Source organism: Myxocyprinus asiaticus, chromosome 38, assembly GCF_019703515.2.
Source record: "Myxocyprinus asiaticus isolate MX2 ecotype Aquarium Trade chromosome 38, UBuf_Myxa_2, whole genome shotgun sequence".
Taxonomy (NCBI): domain Eukaryota; kingdom Metazoa; phylum Chordata; class Actinopteri; order Cypriniformes; family Catostomidae; genus Myxocyprinus; species Myxocyprinus asiaticus.
The window spans coordinates 13,412,519-13,428,337 of record NC_059381.1 but is presented as its reverse complement, the minus strand read 5'-3'; the positions used below and the strand labels follow the sequence as shown (position 1 = coordinate 13,428,337).

Here is a 15,819-nt window from a genome sequence, read left to right as displayed (position 1 = left end):
AATTCATGAAAATCAAACTCTGAAAATCGACTACACCAAAAGGCATTCACTTTATAAAGGCTAAAACAAAAATTGTTCCCTTTTGTAGTGTATTTTCATTCACTAAAAGGTCATCCGAGCCAGTAATTGCCTATTCTTCACACCTCATGACTGACACATTAATTGCAGTAGGCTCTAGGGAAAAGAGTAGCTTGGTCAGCATCTCAATGCTGTGCAATGACGTGTCAAGTCGTTTTGCCCAACCTGTATTTAAGATTTAGATGCATTTTTATGTCTTCTGCCACTGTCTGTAATGGGTTCCAATTAGCTACATGAAACTTCAAAGAGTGCTGTTAATTAAACCATTAAAATAAGAGGTTTTAGATGTGCTATTTAACAACTAGAATTTGCAAATGACAATAAGGAAATTACTTACAACTATTAGAATTTTTGATCTGTGCATTACATGAAACAGAAAGAAATTGTTAGTGCTTTCTGCTGGTTTATGCAGTTGGCCTGTTCTGATTTAAAAGCTATGAGTTGGATTGTTTGTATCAGTGACAAGGCACCCCGCAGTTCATGAGAAGAGTCAGATCTTTCCGTAAGATTAAACATAGACACTCTTTATTTCAGTGTACCATCTTTTCTCTGTGTAAGACACTATGGTGACTGTTGCAATGCTAAAGCATATCAACAAAAGATAAGGTATATGACAAATCACTGGTAACCATAGAGTCAGACAGACAGATCTGGGAGGTACACCCTTCTACAGCGTGTGTGCCATCAGAGAAAACAGGCAGGAAGTGTACACAAAGTCCTGCTTTTGTCACCTGAGTGTGGCTGTTTATTCAGAAAACTATCCCCTTGTTTGAGTTTCACAGATGTGGAATGGAGTTGCTAACAACTCTTTCCCATATTCAATCTATGTTTGGTATCAGCCTCTGGGCTGTGAGCCAAATGTTTGCCTTTTATGGTTCTGCAAAAAAGCAAATGTAAAATCTGGCATGTCAGGCAGATTGTAAAGCTCTTAAAATAAAGGATGGGCCATGCACTGTGAATCCACACAAATTCACAGGCTCATTTGAAGGGATGGTTTAAGCTCAGGTTTGTTGTGTTAAGCTATTTGAATAAATGAATAAACATTTATTGAAACTTGATACAGTATATTAACTAAAACAATATCTAAACCACAAACACCCTACTACAAAGTGTTCCTTACACTGTAAAAATTGTATACCTCTAAAACTAAACATTTTATAGTGATTTGTTGCATTGAAATTTTTCAGTTGGCACAGTTAAAATTCTGTGAGTTGAATATTCTCTGTTGCAGCAACAGTCTTTTGGCATTGGCTCAACAGATAATTTCTGATTGAGCCAATGTTAATTTAATTCTCAATTCTCTCAATTGTTCAAAATGTTTCATTTTTACAGGGGATGTTTGGGGACACATTCCATGTGAGCAGCGTATGCCACCTTGTGTATTTATTTGTCATTGCATTTAACAAGTCATTATGCCACAGACATATACAATTCTAGTGTAGACCCGCCAGGCTGCAGTTACAGCTTATTTATTTGATTGGAAGCTGTTTTGATATGATTTCTGCCAATGAAATCTGAGCACTTAAGCATAGGCTACAGACTCTTAATTTTAATTTCATAGATTGTCACTATAGGTATAGGCATTCAAAAGACTGTAGAAAAACTTTCTAGGCTTTAGAACTGTTAGGCTACTTTAAAAATGTAAAAATATATACAGTATACTATTAATATATTTGGTAACACTTTACATTAATGTTCCATTCATTAACATTACTTAATGCAATAGGTATCATAAACTAACCTTGAACAGTATATATTTTTTACAGCATTTATGAATCTTAGTTAATTCTAGTTAATAAAAATACAATTGTTCATTGTTAGTTCATGTTAGTTCTTGCATTAACTAATGTTAATATATACAATTTTTGATTTTTAAAATGTATCACTATATGTTGAAATTAACATGAACCAAGATTAATAAATGCTGTAAAAGTATTGTTCATTGTTAGTTCATGTTATCTAATGTTGTTAACAAATGGAAACTTATTTACCATATATATTAACATAAGAAATATGCCTATAATAATTAAAAACATTGGACACTTATTGGACATTTAAATAGAAGTTTGTTTCTGCTTATGAGACTAAATAGATTTTCAGCAGTATGATAAAAAAAAGTGGTGGGTGTCTGGACCTGCTGGCTTGGGCTGTGTCTTAAAACCTAGTCAGCTACCTACCTAGCCATCATTGTTGGGGTATCATGCGCGCATGCAGCATTTTTTGGGCATCATATGCCCAAATGCATCGAAACATGCTATGTTGCCTAAAAAAAACTAATTTCAATCATTGGTAAATAGAATAGAGTTACATTCAAAAAGTATTTTGATTACTGAAGAGATTACTTTGCATTTTATTGTCATTTGTTGATTTAGCTGATTGACTCACCCTGCCCACTAACTTTTTGAACTGTTGCCTTCTGGCCGACGCTTCAGAGCTCTGAGCACCAGAACCATCAGGCACAGGAACAGTTTTTCCCCCAGGCTGTCCATCTCATGAACAGTTCAAACTGCCCCTTTGAGCAATAATTAATGTGCAATACACAGCTTAGTCTTTTTATATTATCCAACACATCCTACTTCTTCTGCCATTACATTCCCTTGCACTGTACATAACCGATTTGTATTTAGATTTGCACTACGTATGTGTGTGTGTGTATGTATGTATGTATATGTATGTATATATATATATATATGTATGTGTGTATGTGTGTGTATATGTATGTGTATATGTATATGTATATATATATATATATATATATATATATATATATATATATATATATATATATATGTGTGTGTATATGTATGTATATATATATATATGTATGTGTGTATGTATGTGTGTGTATATGTATGTGTATATATATATATATATGTGTGTGTGTGTGTGTGTGTGTGTGTGTGTATATATATATATATATATATATATATGTGTGTGTGTGTGTGTGTGTGTATGTATGTATATACAGTATATATATAGTCTTTTGTGTATTCTACATCTATTTTTTTATTCAATTGTAATTTTTTTTTTAAAGTCTTGTTGCTGTTTTTGTATTGTTGTGTACTGGAAGCTCCTGTCACCAAGACAAATTCCTTTTATGTGTAAGCATACTTGGCAATAAAGCTGATTCTGATTCTGATGTATTTATCTACTAACAAAATCCCAATACTGACAGTTTTAGATGTACAGAACAAGTTATCAAATTAATTGTGTAAAATATGTATTGAAATGATCATCAAGAATGATTATCAAAACAGTAAAAGAGTATTTGACTTTATCTGCACCTTCATGAGGTCAAGTAGGTATAGCTGCAAAAAAAAATAATTAAAAAATAATAAAATAAAATGTCCCCACCACTTTTAAAACAAAGTGATGCCCTTGTTTTTAACGCAAGAACGCGTTCGGCCTGAATCGCTCTACGTAGGCAGCGTACTGGTTTTTAAAACACAGCCAGTTAGTATTACATGTATCTGTTGTCGCCTCATGTGAAGTAGATCTCAAATACACTCAGTTCAGAAGCCAAAAAGCTCCGTGTCGAACAGCTTTGACTGTCCCTATTTTGCTGGCGACATTGTATATTTTGCTGAAATTAGTTTCAATAAAATGACTGAGCAATCGGCCCTGCTTTTGCGAAAACAGCTAGCAGGTAGGTGGCTAACTCTTAGCACGAAGAAAACAAAACATCTCTAGGATGTTTCTTACTGTTATATTCTTATTTTCAACATGCTCTTTTCACAAATGACATGGTGTGTAACGATACCGACAGTGTGTCTGTGTTTGTGTAAGAGTTTATTGGTTTCGTATTTCCAGTTGTAAAGTAATAAGGTCAGAAGGTTCTGTTAGCATGCTAGCTGAATAAGTTGGTGAGATATGAACATGTTGATCACACAGTTTTGGCCTTCCAGCGAAGAAAACGTCAAAATATTCTCCGAACTTGTTATTTTAATTATTTGCTTTAAAATAAATGTAGAAACGGTAAAACTAAGTTTTGACTGCTCATTGGATCAGCTGACACGTGTTAGTGTGTCATGGACAAATTATTGATCTGCCTGCTGGGAAACAAAACATCAGCGCATGCATACAATGCATGTATGTATTGTGTCTTGATTTTACAGAGCTCAACAAAAACCCAGTGGAAGGTTTTTCTGCTGGTCTAATTGATGATGATGATATCTACCAGTGGGAGGTTGTTGTGATCGGCCCACAGGACACTCTGTTGTAAGTATCATTTCTGTATATATCAAAGCCAACTTGACTAATCTGGTCTTCTCCAAAACACTAATCTCCTTCTGAAATGGGTCCAACAGGTAGTTACTCATGTTTTCTATTTTTGGTTTGTAGTGAGGGTGGATTTTTTAAGGCGAATCTAATTTTCCCTCATGATTACCCACTTCGGCCTCCCAAGATGAAGTTTATTACGGAGATTTGGCATCCTAATGGTGAGTGTGTTTGTCAGTGTAAGGTAACATCTTCTGTAGCTGGCTGATACTGATATTATTCTTCATTTCTTTATAACCACAGTTGCGAAGAATGGAGATGTGTGCATTTCCATCCTTCATGAACCAGGAGAGGACAAATTTGGCTATGAAAAACCTGAGGAGCGTTGGCTCCCCATCCATACTGTAGAGACGATCATGATTAGCGTGATCTCCATGTTAGCTGACCCCAATGGTGACTCGCCAGCCAACGTGGATGCAGCTGTAAGTCTAGTAATACTGAATCTGTAGAATAGCTTATTTTCCTCTGGAGAAATGACTGTAACTGTACTGTTTGTGTTTGGCTTGCAGAAAGAGTGGAGAGAAGATCCCAATGGTGAGTTCAAGAGGAAAGTTGCCCGCTGCGTGAGAAAAAGCCAAGAGATGGCATTCGACTAGGGGCCTCATCACTGTTACGTTTATTAGTACATATACTGTGGTATCAGTTCCCATCTTCATATCTTAGTCAAACTCGACAGAAATTTCAGTTGGATTTATTTCTGTTTCTGTGTTGATTTTAAAACCCATTAAAAGCTCATATTAATTTAACAGATTCAACTGATTTGGTGGATCAGATTTTCTGTGTGATAATGCTTCATTGCGTAAATCAAATTCTAACAATCCCTCCTCAGATACATCAACTACAAACGTTCATAGAAATTTTTATTTCACTTTTCGACAGACTTTGCACCAGTTATTTGGGGTTGCAGCACTTGGGGAGATCAAAGCAAAGCAACCATAGGATAATAATTAGATTTCCTCTGAATGTGCCAATTTTAGCACATTTTGTTATTGTCAATTTACCCCCACCCTCTAGTGTGTCTGGATTATTTATTATCTTAATTATGATGAAATGTATTGCATGACACTTGTGTGTTTTGACTCGCTTTTTTATCTGCCACTGAGCCATCAATTTTGAACAAAGTCTTTTATGCAATTCTGGAGTGTTTTGTGCATTTATGGTACCGGTAGAGGTTGACTGTCAGTCAACGTTGATTTACTGTTCACTGACATGTTGGACAGCCCTATTCCCTTAAAAAAAACAATACAATAGGTGTCTCTCAACAAGGGCCATCTCTTTCTCTGCTGCCTTAAGTTGTTCTCCTGTAAGAAAGGAAAATTGTATTCAGTGATGTCATTCACAATGTCTAATCCATTTTTGAGCTGGAATCCTCTTTTGGACAAACCAAAAAGTTAGATATTTGCATGAGACAGAGAATATTTTTTGTATTAATATTAAGCTCAAAAGCTGTATTTTTTGTGTATGTAAATATGATGTATTGTACCATAGCTATATCAGTCGAGTCATTTGTATGTGATGTTTCCCCCCCTCATTTATGGCTGTAGCCTCTTTTTGTTCACTTTCTGTTCCCCAAGGCCTCATCATGTAATTGCTCATTAAAATGTAGCATTTGTCTTACATATCTGTTTGTCCTTACGTTTTTCTTAGTCTTGCCTTTGTCTTGTCATTTATGTCTTAAAGGAATATTCCAGGTTTAATACAAGTTCAGCTCAATCGACAGCATTTGTGGCGTAATGTTGATTACCACAAAAACACATTTTGACTAGTCCTTTCTTTTCTTTAAAAAAAGCAAAAATTGAGGGTTCAGTGAGGCACTTACAATGGAAGTGGATGGGGCCAATTTTTGGAGGGTTTAAAGACAAATTAGAAGATTATAATTTTATAAAAGCACTTAATAATTATGTTTTAAACTTTATTAACGTCTACAAATTGGCCCCATTAATTTCCATTTTAAGTGCCTCACTGTTACCAAGATTCTTGCTGGGAGGACTAGCTGAAATTAATTTAGGTGGTAATCAGTATTATGCCAAAAAAGCTATCAGCTTAACTTGTATTGAACCTAGAATATTCCTTTAATTATATCATGCAAAAAGCAGTTACCTCAATATCCTCAAAAAGGTGCATAAGATGTCTGGCAACACACTTCTAAACACTTAAGATTTAGAAGTGAAATTATTTGTTTGGTGATGTGTACTACTGAATATGTCATCGTATTGTTCAGAAGACCGAAAGCAATTGAGCAATAAGTTGTACATTTTCAGCTTAGTCCTAGTCACATTTTAATTTGATTAACTGGCTATAGTGTTACACTTGAACTTTCATCAACTTGTATGGTCTATGGCAGCAATTGATTTTTGAGCACTAAATATGGAGGAATGTCACATTTCTTTCCTGCAACAATCAACTATGCTCTTTGCCTAATAAGTACAGATAATAAATAAAAATATTAATATGAACTTACCTTTGCTTCAAGAGTAGTATGTGTTAATTAATGACATGAGACACTTTGCCTTTAATAGATTTTATTTGATCTGCTCCTGCTTTACATGATGCAAGATCAATCAAATATGTTTGATGTCACCAGTAAAAAATTATCTTCTACAGAATCTGGGTAAACACATTCACACACACACTGAAGAAAGTAGAAGGAAAAAAAAAAAAAAGACAAAAGAAAAATAGCATTTGCATCCCACATAGAAGTACCAAGAGATATCCTGAGATGTTTCTTACTGGCCAGGTGCAGACAGACTTTTGTTCATGAACTGTTTCTTTACAAAGCACACCCACCACTGAAAAAATAATAATATTTGAATGATTATTAATTAATTTGAAGTATTCTCCATAGCACTTAAAAAAAAAAAAAAAAAAATCATCTAAGCTCCAAAACATCAAGACACTTAAGCCGATACTAGGGTGAATCTCACGAAAACTGCCAAGATATGTCGGTCATATTTCACCCCAAAATATAAAAATAAAATGCATAATTTAATAAAAAAAAGGTATTGTTGTACTGCCTTTAATTTAGGCTAATTATATAACATTGTCTGTACAGGATGACTTTCATTACCGTATTACGGAAAAAGAAATGTCTACATTACAGTAATGAAGCTTTGTGGAGAACATGTATTTAAATAAAAATCATATAATTATATATATATATATATATATATATACACACACACACACACACACACACACACACACACACACACCCACAGGCCACTTTATTAGGAACACCTGTACATCAACTTATTCATGCGAATATCTAATCAGCCAATTGTGTGGCAGCAGTGTAATGTATAAAATCCTGCAGATACGGGTCAGGAGCTTCAATTAATGTTCACATCAACCATCAGAATGAGGAAAAAATGTAATCTCAGTGATTTTGACCGTGGCATGATTGTTGGTGCCAGATGGGCTGGAATGATTATTTCTGTAACTGCTGATCTCCTGGGATTTTCACACACTACAGTCTCTAGCATATAGAGAATGGTGCAAAAAACAAAAAACATCCAGTGAGTGGCAGTTCTGTGGACGAAAACACCTTGTTGATGAGGGAGGTCAACAGAGAATGGCCAGACTGGTTCGAGCTGACAGAAAGGCTACGGAAACTCAGTAAACCACTCACAATTTTAGTGAGCAGAATAGCCAGAATAGCCATACACAAACCAGCCCGTCTGGCACCAACAATCATGTTAAGGTCTAAATCACTGAGATCACATTTTTTTTCCCCATTCTGATGGTTGATGTGAACATTAACTGAAGCTCCTGACCCATATCTGCATGATTTTGGCACCATTCGGAGTAAATTCTAGAGACTGTTGTGTGTGAAAATACCAGGAGATCAGCAGTTACAGAAATACTCAAACCAGCTCGCTAACCAGAATGCTATTCTGAGATGTGGTTTGGCGCTGTTTTGGCAGTACAAGGGGAACCTACACAATATTAAGCAGGTGGTTTTAATGTTGTGGCTGACTGGTGTATATATAATGCAATTAAAAAAAAATCCAACATATGCTTTCATATTGTTTATCATTTGATTTTGATGTGAAGTATGACCTACTAATTCTCTTGCATTTCTCTAACTAGATTTGACTGATATTTAATGTTGCCTTACTTTGCTAGGTTTGTCTGTCTGAGGGTCAAACACACGGTCACACAATCTCAGTCCTGTCTCCTGTCGAATTTGTTGCAGGTAAGCCCTCATGGTTTCTGTTTGGGGGAAAAAAGACAATATACACACATCAACTCGGTAATCAAAATTAAAATCAACTCATCATAATCAAAGGCAGACCAAAACAACCTTAACCTATGAAGTGTTGAATATATTGTCCCATACCTTCCTCCTGTTTATTGGAAGGTTTAGCATACATTGCATTCAAGGGAAAGCCAGGTTCTCCAGGGATAGGCAAGTTGGTGATTCCCAGCGTATACATCTCTTTCTCTCCTTGGCCCCTTGAACTACACTGTAAATAGTTTATAATGGTGTAATTAGTTACTTATGAAAGTTAAATGATTACAATGTCAGGCAACTGATAAAAAAAAATCAATCATTTTAAATATACCATGAAGCATTTATGCTTCAATAGATACCTTTTGGAGCTTCTTGAGGCATTCAGAGATGTAAAGAGTGATGTAGATCAAAGTTCGGTCAGCCTCATTCTATCAAAAACATTAAAGTAATTTAGAAACCACAGCAACATAAAGGAATCTGACTGTCAACTCAAAATTACAAGATAAAGAGTAGTTTTGGACCAATACATGGACTGATATTTGGCCATTTTTAGATAACTGAAAGCAACCAATAACTGTGTTTGATTGGACGAGTAACAGAACAGCTTTCAAATGTTTTCAAATATTTTAGCAAGCAAATATTGCAAAATAGGTTTTCATTTATAGTCAACAATTTGGTGTAGGCTACATCTTATTTGCTATTAGAAAATGTAATTATATATTGGCATTATACTGGCCTTTGACCATACTCTACTCAATCATACCAATCAGCCATTAAATATCTCATGTCAGTCAACCACTAATAAAAAGGGCCATTATGTGTATATATTCATAGGTAAATGGGTTTCAAAACAACTTAAGAATAGATTATGATGCAGTTCTTTTCTTTAGCAATAAAAGTTATTTAAAAACAAAAAGTGTAGAACCAGGACGAAACAACATAACCAGGTAGCAGATTCAACGAGAATGCATGTTAAGACACGCAAGTACATTTTCAGGCTCTCTACACTTCCTGTATGGCCTGCTTCATAGTCAGTCGCCCCTTACCTTAATTTCATAGTTCTTAAAGAAAACATTGGCTTTGAAGTAGTAGATGGCCTCTTCGATAATATCTGTGTCTTTGGCTGAAATGGAAACAGGAAGGAAACAGCTGATGAGTCAAAAACTCTGCACTAATGATGGCCATTTAAGGAAGAACTACATGTCTCACATTTCACAGTACTGCCAAGTCAAGCAAAAAATGTGTATGCATATAAATCAAACACATGCATCTTACTTTCTTTAGCAGCAGGCCCCTTAAACTGTGTTTTGAGGGGGAGTAATGCCATATTCCCCACCAGTTTGGTGTCTGCATCCATCAGGTTTGAGTGGTAAGCCTGCAGAAATGGGAGGGTTTCAAAGACGCAAGTGTCAATTAGTATTATTACTGTGATATAAGAAAATTGCTTTAAAAATTACTGATGTGTCAAGATTACACTGAATGCAGCTGAGAAAATCCAGTTGTTTGCATCACATCCAGATGCAACAATGCTCTGACATATTTCTGACACTTATATGTACAGCTTGAGTAATAATACATGATGCCATAAAACATAATATAATACATATATTTGCAAACGAAAATATGTTACATTTGTAGAAAATTGTAGGAGTAAGGTGGCTTTTTTTTGGTTAGCTGCATTGCTAACAATGCCAACGCATTTTCTAGTTCGCTTCTGTTCTAAAACGCAGCACAACTGCTCATAAGGCCCACAGATACGTTTATAATTGAAACTGTTAAATTACAAATTTTCTTACCGGCATTCTGGTAAAATATGTCCCAGATTTGGCAGGCAAAATGTATAATGTCAACGCCGCTGGCTCCGGCTTCCGCTATACCACCCTTCACCGACACAGGAAGTTTCTGAGGTGGAGATTCCAGAGCAACATCCGAGTATGACCAGTGGGGGCGCCAAAGGACACCAGCTTTGCTGACCCTCAGTTGCCGCTGTTATTTCCTCGAAATGTGTGTGAACATCTATTATAGATCTCTTTTTTAAATGTTCTAAATAGAACAGGTTATTTTTTTTTTTTAATTCTAAATGACTCTGATGACACAGGTTGCGTCTCTAAACCTAGTGAACTTCCTAATTAGACAACATGTTTGAGCATTACAGGTACATTCTAAATGCCCATCAAGAAAGGGCCAGAATAATTACAAAATCCTAAATTATAACACCAAATTTGTCATTTGCATATTTTTATTGCAAAAATAAATAAAAATTAAAAAAAAAAAAGAAAAAAAAATACATTTTATAAAACTCTGCTAAGACTAAGCAGACACAGGTTAGGGTTGAATCCTTCAAACAATGCCATTATGAAAGGGAGACAAGATATTTTTGTATATTTTTTGTATACTCTTTCTTGAATGGTCTTGAATCAGAACAGTCAAACACATCCTAACGTAGTCCTGCCTGAAGTTTAAATGCAATTTTCCCACACTCAAGAATCCACTTTGTCTTGGAAGAACTCGTCAAAATTTGTGTTACTGGGTTCCTCGTCAACTTCCTAGAGAAATAAATTGTTTTTTTTTAAAATTTTTTATAATTTGATCTAAAACATATGGAAGCCCATTTCTGCCACGTCGAAAAAAATTCTTGCTTTGGTAAGTAAAAATGATGAGAAAAAAAGTCATGATTTTGAGATAAAAATAGTAGTAATTATGAGTGTAAAAAGTCATAATTATGAGATTACTTTATCTGATAATTCAAATTTTTCATCTCATTAGCCTAACCTTTTTTTATCTCATAATTATGACTTTGTATCTCATAATTTTGATATACCAAACAAAGCATGATTTTTTATGTGGCGAATATAGGCTTCCATAAAAACAACTGTTGTTATTTTACAATTAATTAGCCACAAAAAGATATAAATTCTGTGATTTTCTAACAAATAAAATGACAGAATAATACAAGTTCACAGAATATGGCAGTAACCCACCTTGGGCTCTTTAAACTCCAAGTCTTCACCATACTGTATAGAGAAGTCAATGTTCTGCAGGACAATGTTGATGCCCTCCTCATCAGTACGATCAAAGGGCAGGAAACGGACCATACTGTAGTCATCAATCTAAAGAAAGCAGTGGTAACTATTTTGTATAGGACGTTTGTAAAACTTGTGCCACCAAAACATTAAAACATTAACTAAGAGTGAAGAGTGCCTGTTATTTTGAAGGGTCCATTTATTTACCACTGAACCTCTTCAACTCTGGGGCATTTTTGGGCAGCCACCTGCAATTTTTCACACTCAAATTTAAAGCTCACCATACACGCATACTGTAGACTAATTGCAAAAAAAATTGATCTGAGATCTGATCTGAAATGTAGGTGGCACTCTAACACATCTCAGCCCTCAGAGATGTGCTCGTTCATAGGCATTGTATCATTTTCAGTTTATGCACCACCACCATTGTTTCACTGAATATCTTGGCCTCTGAGTGGACTAGAAGCTCAATCTAAGTGTCATTAGGAAGCTGAGATCTTCCCCTATGCAATAATGTGTAACATTTTATCAATAGTCGATAGCATAGTTTTCCGATGATTTGTTTGTCATGTCTTTCCTGCTGGACTGCATATTTTGTTCTGGACATCTAAGATATAACATTGGATTATTCACACAAGCGTTGTGCTTATTTGCAACGCATATGTTTTCAGGCCTTATTTTGTTATTTTATGTAACAAATGCAGAAGTGATGGTGTTCTGTGAAAACTTTAGATTCTAAACTTTCAAATGATACCACATATGCCTGCCTAATAAAGTATATCTGGGGACTTCAACACATGGCTGTTTACACCCGGTCGCTTAAATGTGTCTCCTGTGTGCACTTGTGTTAGCATTTTGAGGGGAGAATCTCTGATTTCATGACGACATACATCAATCACTATGTCAGTGTGCTACTTCCTGATGATAATAAACCGCAAAAAAAGTTGCAAGACAAAGAAAGTGCAAGAAACCTGCGCGATGTTTCTCTCAGATGCAGTTGACATTTAATCCAAGCACAAATGCAACATTTCGAGCAGAATTCTGTAACTTTAGTGAAGTACCTGTTAGATGAGCTTCAGATGTGTGTGCTTCTCATCTGTGTTACTGCATGTTAATATTAGACACACTGAAGAAGATCCATGAAGTTCTCGTGCTTGCAAATGTATTTGCTTTTTTAATATTTTTCACTCTTTACACTTTTTTTTAGTGCAGCGGTTGATTGACAGGTGAGAGGTGGTGCTTCGCTGCTGTCTGGGACGCATTCAGGATGGATTAACGTTTACACCTCCAATGTGATGTGGTCACATGTGTTTTTGAATACTTTCGTATGTGGTTTATGTGATTTGATCGTTTTAGACCCCGTTTACACCTGTATTTATTTAGCGCTGATTACTTGTGATCAGATCACCCAAAACGCATCTTAAAACCAGGTGTTAACCGGTGCAATATCACATTACTCATGGATTTGTGTTCATGATTTTTGTGTCTAATAGGGTTTGTCGATTATGATGGCTAATCAACATTACCTATTAAGAACAACAGTATTTTTCAGTGCCTGATCTTTGTATTGGCCATCTTACCAAACCACATATGGCCTTGGTTAATTTGCTGAATTTCTTGCTTCTCAAAGCTACAGAGTTGTCCTCCATCATAGAGTACATATCCGGGTCTAGATACCTGTAAACAATAAACACAGTCGCATCTAAATAAACAGGTTGTTTGTAGCTAGACTTAACATTTTGAAGTGAATTTTAAAATGGTCCTATTTAAGTCTCAGAAACATACTTCTCTATTTCCTTTTTAGCCTTTGGACTAAGTAGATCCATTTTGGTCATTATGTTGACTTGGGGGATTTCTAGCATCACCATAGCGCTCAAGGCTGCCATAACTCCAGAGATAAACTAGATAATGAATTTGATCAGATATCATATTTAGAATTTTTCAAACTTCAATAATGAATCAAAACAGTGTTTAAAGATACAATTCAAACTTGCTGAAACTGTTCCAATTTAAAAAAAAATCTTAAAACATAAGTTACATTAAGTTTATAAAACAATGAGACTGTTGTTTTTGAAATTATTTGTCATTGCCTTGTGACAAACAGCTTCCCGAATATATTAATTTTACCTTGAAGGTCTCCACCATGAATTGCGAGTCCACCAAGAAGATCCCACACACACGGAATTCCCACTGCTGTAGCTGCTCCACAAGCTGCTTCATAACAGGCAGATGAGTATACAACTCAATTTGACCTGAAATCAAATAACGCAGTGCTCTTCATAATTCTGCAATAAAGGCATGCCAATCCTGATCAATAACAATCCTTAACTGATTACATTCAGCAATACCATGCATACTTGTTCTTTTGATTATATGCATGTATAGCATCTTACCAGGGCAATCAAAGAGTATATAATCATCCTCTACATGACCAAGACACTCTTCCAACCAGTCAAAGTTGTTGGCAAAGTACTCCATACAAAAGACCAGACCTCCATTAGGGCCAAATCGCAGGGAGTCATCCTCCATTACGTCATCCACCTGGATCAGTTCTCGAATATCTGCATTTTTAAAAATTATCATTTTAAAGTCTTAAATAAGGGAGTGGCTTGATTTATGTACATTACCACTCTAGAGAATTTTGTACATTTTGTCTTCTTCAATACTCAAAATTATTACTAGAGTACTGGTCGTGTTTAATTTTATTTCTTAAATTTTTCATATTTTGCTAATTGCTTCCAGGGGCATATTTAGGACATTTAGTTACTTAAGAAAATTAAAACATCAATCAACAATATTCTTGTTTGAATAACCACGAAGTTGGTTAAGAAAATACCAGTAGTGTACAAAGCTATTATCAATGGCAAAGGGCCGAAGGGTTGCTACTATGAAGAATCCAAAATATTTGATAGTTGTGATTTATTTAAAGGAATAGTTCACCCAAAAAAGAAAATAATCTTATAATTTACTCACCCTCATGCCATCCCAGATATGTATGACTTTCTTCTGCTGAACTCAAACGAAGATTTTTAGAAGAATATTTCAGCTCTGTAGGTTCTCACAATGTAAGTGAATGGGTACCAAAATTTTGAAGGTCCAAAAAGCACATAAAGGCAGCATAAAAGTGATCCATACAATTCCAGTGGTTAAATCCATGTCTTCAGAAGTGATAAGTTAGGTGTGTTTGAGAACCAGATCAATATTTTAATAGTGAATCACCAAAAACAAAAGAAGAATGTGAAAGTGAAAGTGGAGATTGATATTAAAAAATGACTTAAATATTGATGTTTCTCACCCACATCTATCATATGACTTCAGAAGACATGGATTTAACCACTGGAGTACTTTTATGCAACCTTTATATGCTTTTGGAGATCTGGTCACCGTTTACTTGCATTGTATGGATCTACAGAGCTGAGATATGCTTCTAAGAATCTTCATTTGTGTTCAGCAAAAGAGAAAAAGTCATCCAAATCTGGGATGGCATGAAGGTGAGTGAATGATGAGGGAATTTTCATTTGTGGGTGAACTATCCCTTTAATATATATATATTTATTGTTAAAGTCAGCTGCATAATTCCCCAATGGCTTATATGTAGTGTTGCTGACAGATCAAATATGATATAGTGCTGTATGTTCATGCTGTACCTATACCATATTCTCTCTCTCTCTAGTGTGTGTATCTATCCACAACTCACCTGCCATGACAGGATACTCAAAATGTTCTGCTGCTGGATCCAGATTCACCACCTGTACAGAGCGGTTGAGGGCCTGGCAATGCTCTACCATGGTGGAACAGTAAGTACTCTATGAAAAGTGAAATTAACCAAGGATTTCAATAAGAAAATAATAATAATAATAATAATAATAATAATAATAATAAAAACCGCAACAATTAATCATAACACAGAACAGCTTTGGGTTTAATGTTTAGCACTTCAAAATAGATAAGCGTACACTAAATCAAATAATGCAGAACAGCAGCATTACTATGGATTATCTAGTTAATGTTAGTCCAATTTATCCTGGTACTAAATTTACCTTTCCACTTCCGGCAGGACCCATCACCAGCTGTGCGTAGCGAGGCATTGTCACTTCTCCAACGCAAACAGCGCGATATGTAATGTTGTTTTCACTTATTTCACAAAGAAAAGCTTATTTGTTTGCGAAATGTGTTCGTGTTTCAATACCGACACTAATACGCACA

At 35.3% G+C, this 15,819-nt stretch overlaps 3 protein-coding genes across 4 annotated transcripts; 1 reads left to right on the top strand and 2 right to left on the bottom strand.

The window, feature by feature from the left end:
- Positions 1-3,492: 3,492 nt before the first annotated feature.
- Positions 3,493-5,977, top strand: ube2g1b (ubiquitin-conjugating enzyme E2G 1b (UBC7 homolog, yeast)). The gene is made up of 5 exons (XM_051677654.1): positions 3,493-3,724; positions 4,194-4,296; positions 4,420-4,517; positions 4,600-4,778; positions 4,866-5,977. The coding sequence occupies exons 1-5, from the start codon at positions 3,682-3,684 to the stop codon at positions 4,950-4,952; spliced, it is 510 nt and encodes a 169-aa protein (XP_051533614.1). The 5' UTR covers positions 3,493-3,681; the 3' UTR covers positions 4,953-5,977.
- An 884-nt stretch (positions 5,978-6,861) lies between these two features.
- arpc3 (actin related protein 2/3 complex, subunit 3) lies at positions 6,862-10,534 on the bottom strand. The gene is made up of 7 exons (XM_051677653.1): positions 10,387-10,534; positions 9,866-9,965; positions 9,637-9,713; positions 8,950-9,018; positions 8,696-8,822; positions 8,474-8,568; positions 6,862-7,145 (listed from the first exon to the last, which is right to left on the bottom strand). Exons 1-7 carry the CDS (start codon positions 10,390-10,392, stop codon positions 7,083-7,085), a joined length of 537 nt encoding a protein of 178 aa, XP_051533613.1. The 5' UTR covers positions 10,393-10,534; the 3' UTR covers positions 6,862-7,082.
- A 265-nt stretch (positions 10,535-10,799) lies between these two features.
- gpn3 (GPN-loop GTPase 3) lies at positions 10,800-15,802 on the bottom strand. 2 transcript variants are annotated; one of them, XM_051677647.1, is made up of 8 exons: positions 15,654-15,802; positions 15,311-15,419; positions 14,007-14,174; positions 13,741-13,865; positions 13,399-13,514; positions 13,194-13,290; positions 11,572-11,700; positions 10,804-11,136 (listed from the first exon to the last, which is right to left on the bottom strand). In XM_051677647.1, the coding sequence occupies exons 1-8, from the start codon at positions 15,699-15,701 to the stop codon at positions 11,071-11,073; spliced, it is 858 nt and encodes a 285-aa protein (XP_051533607.1). In that variant the 5' UTR covers positions 15,702-15,802; the 3' UTR covers positions 10,804-11,070. The 2 variants fall into 2 exon arrangements, with proteins under 2 accessions (XP_051533608.1, XP_051533607.1); XM_051677648.1 differs by lacking the exon at positions 14,007-14,174 and having other exon boundaries at positions 10,800-11,136.
- Between the last annotated feature and the right edge of the window lie 17 nt (positions 15,803-15,819).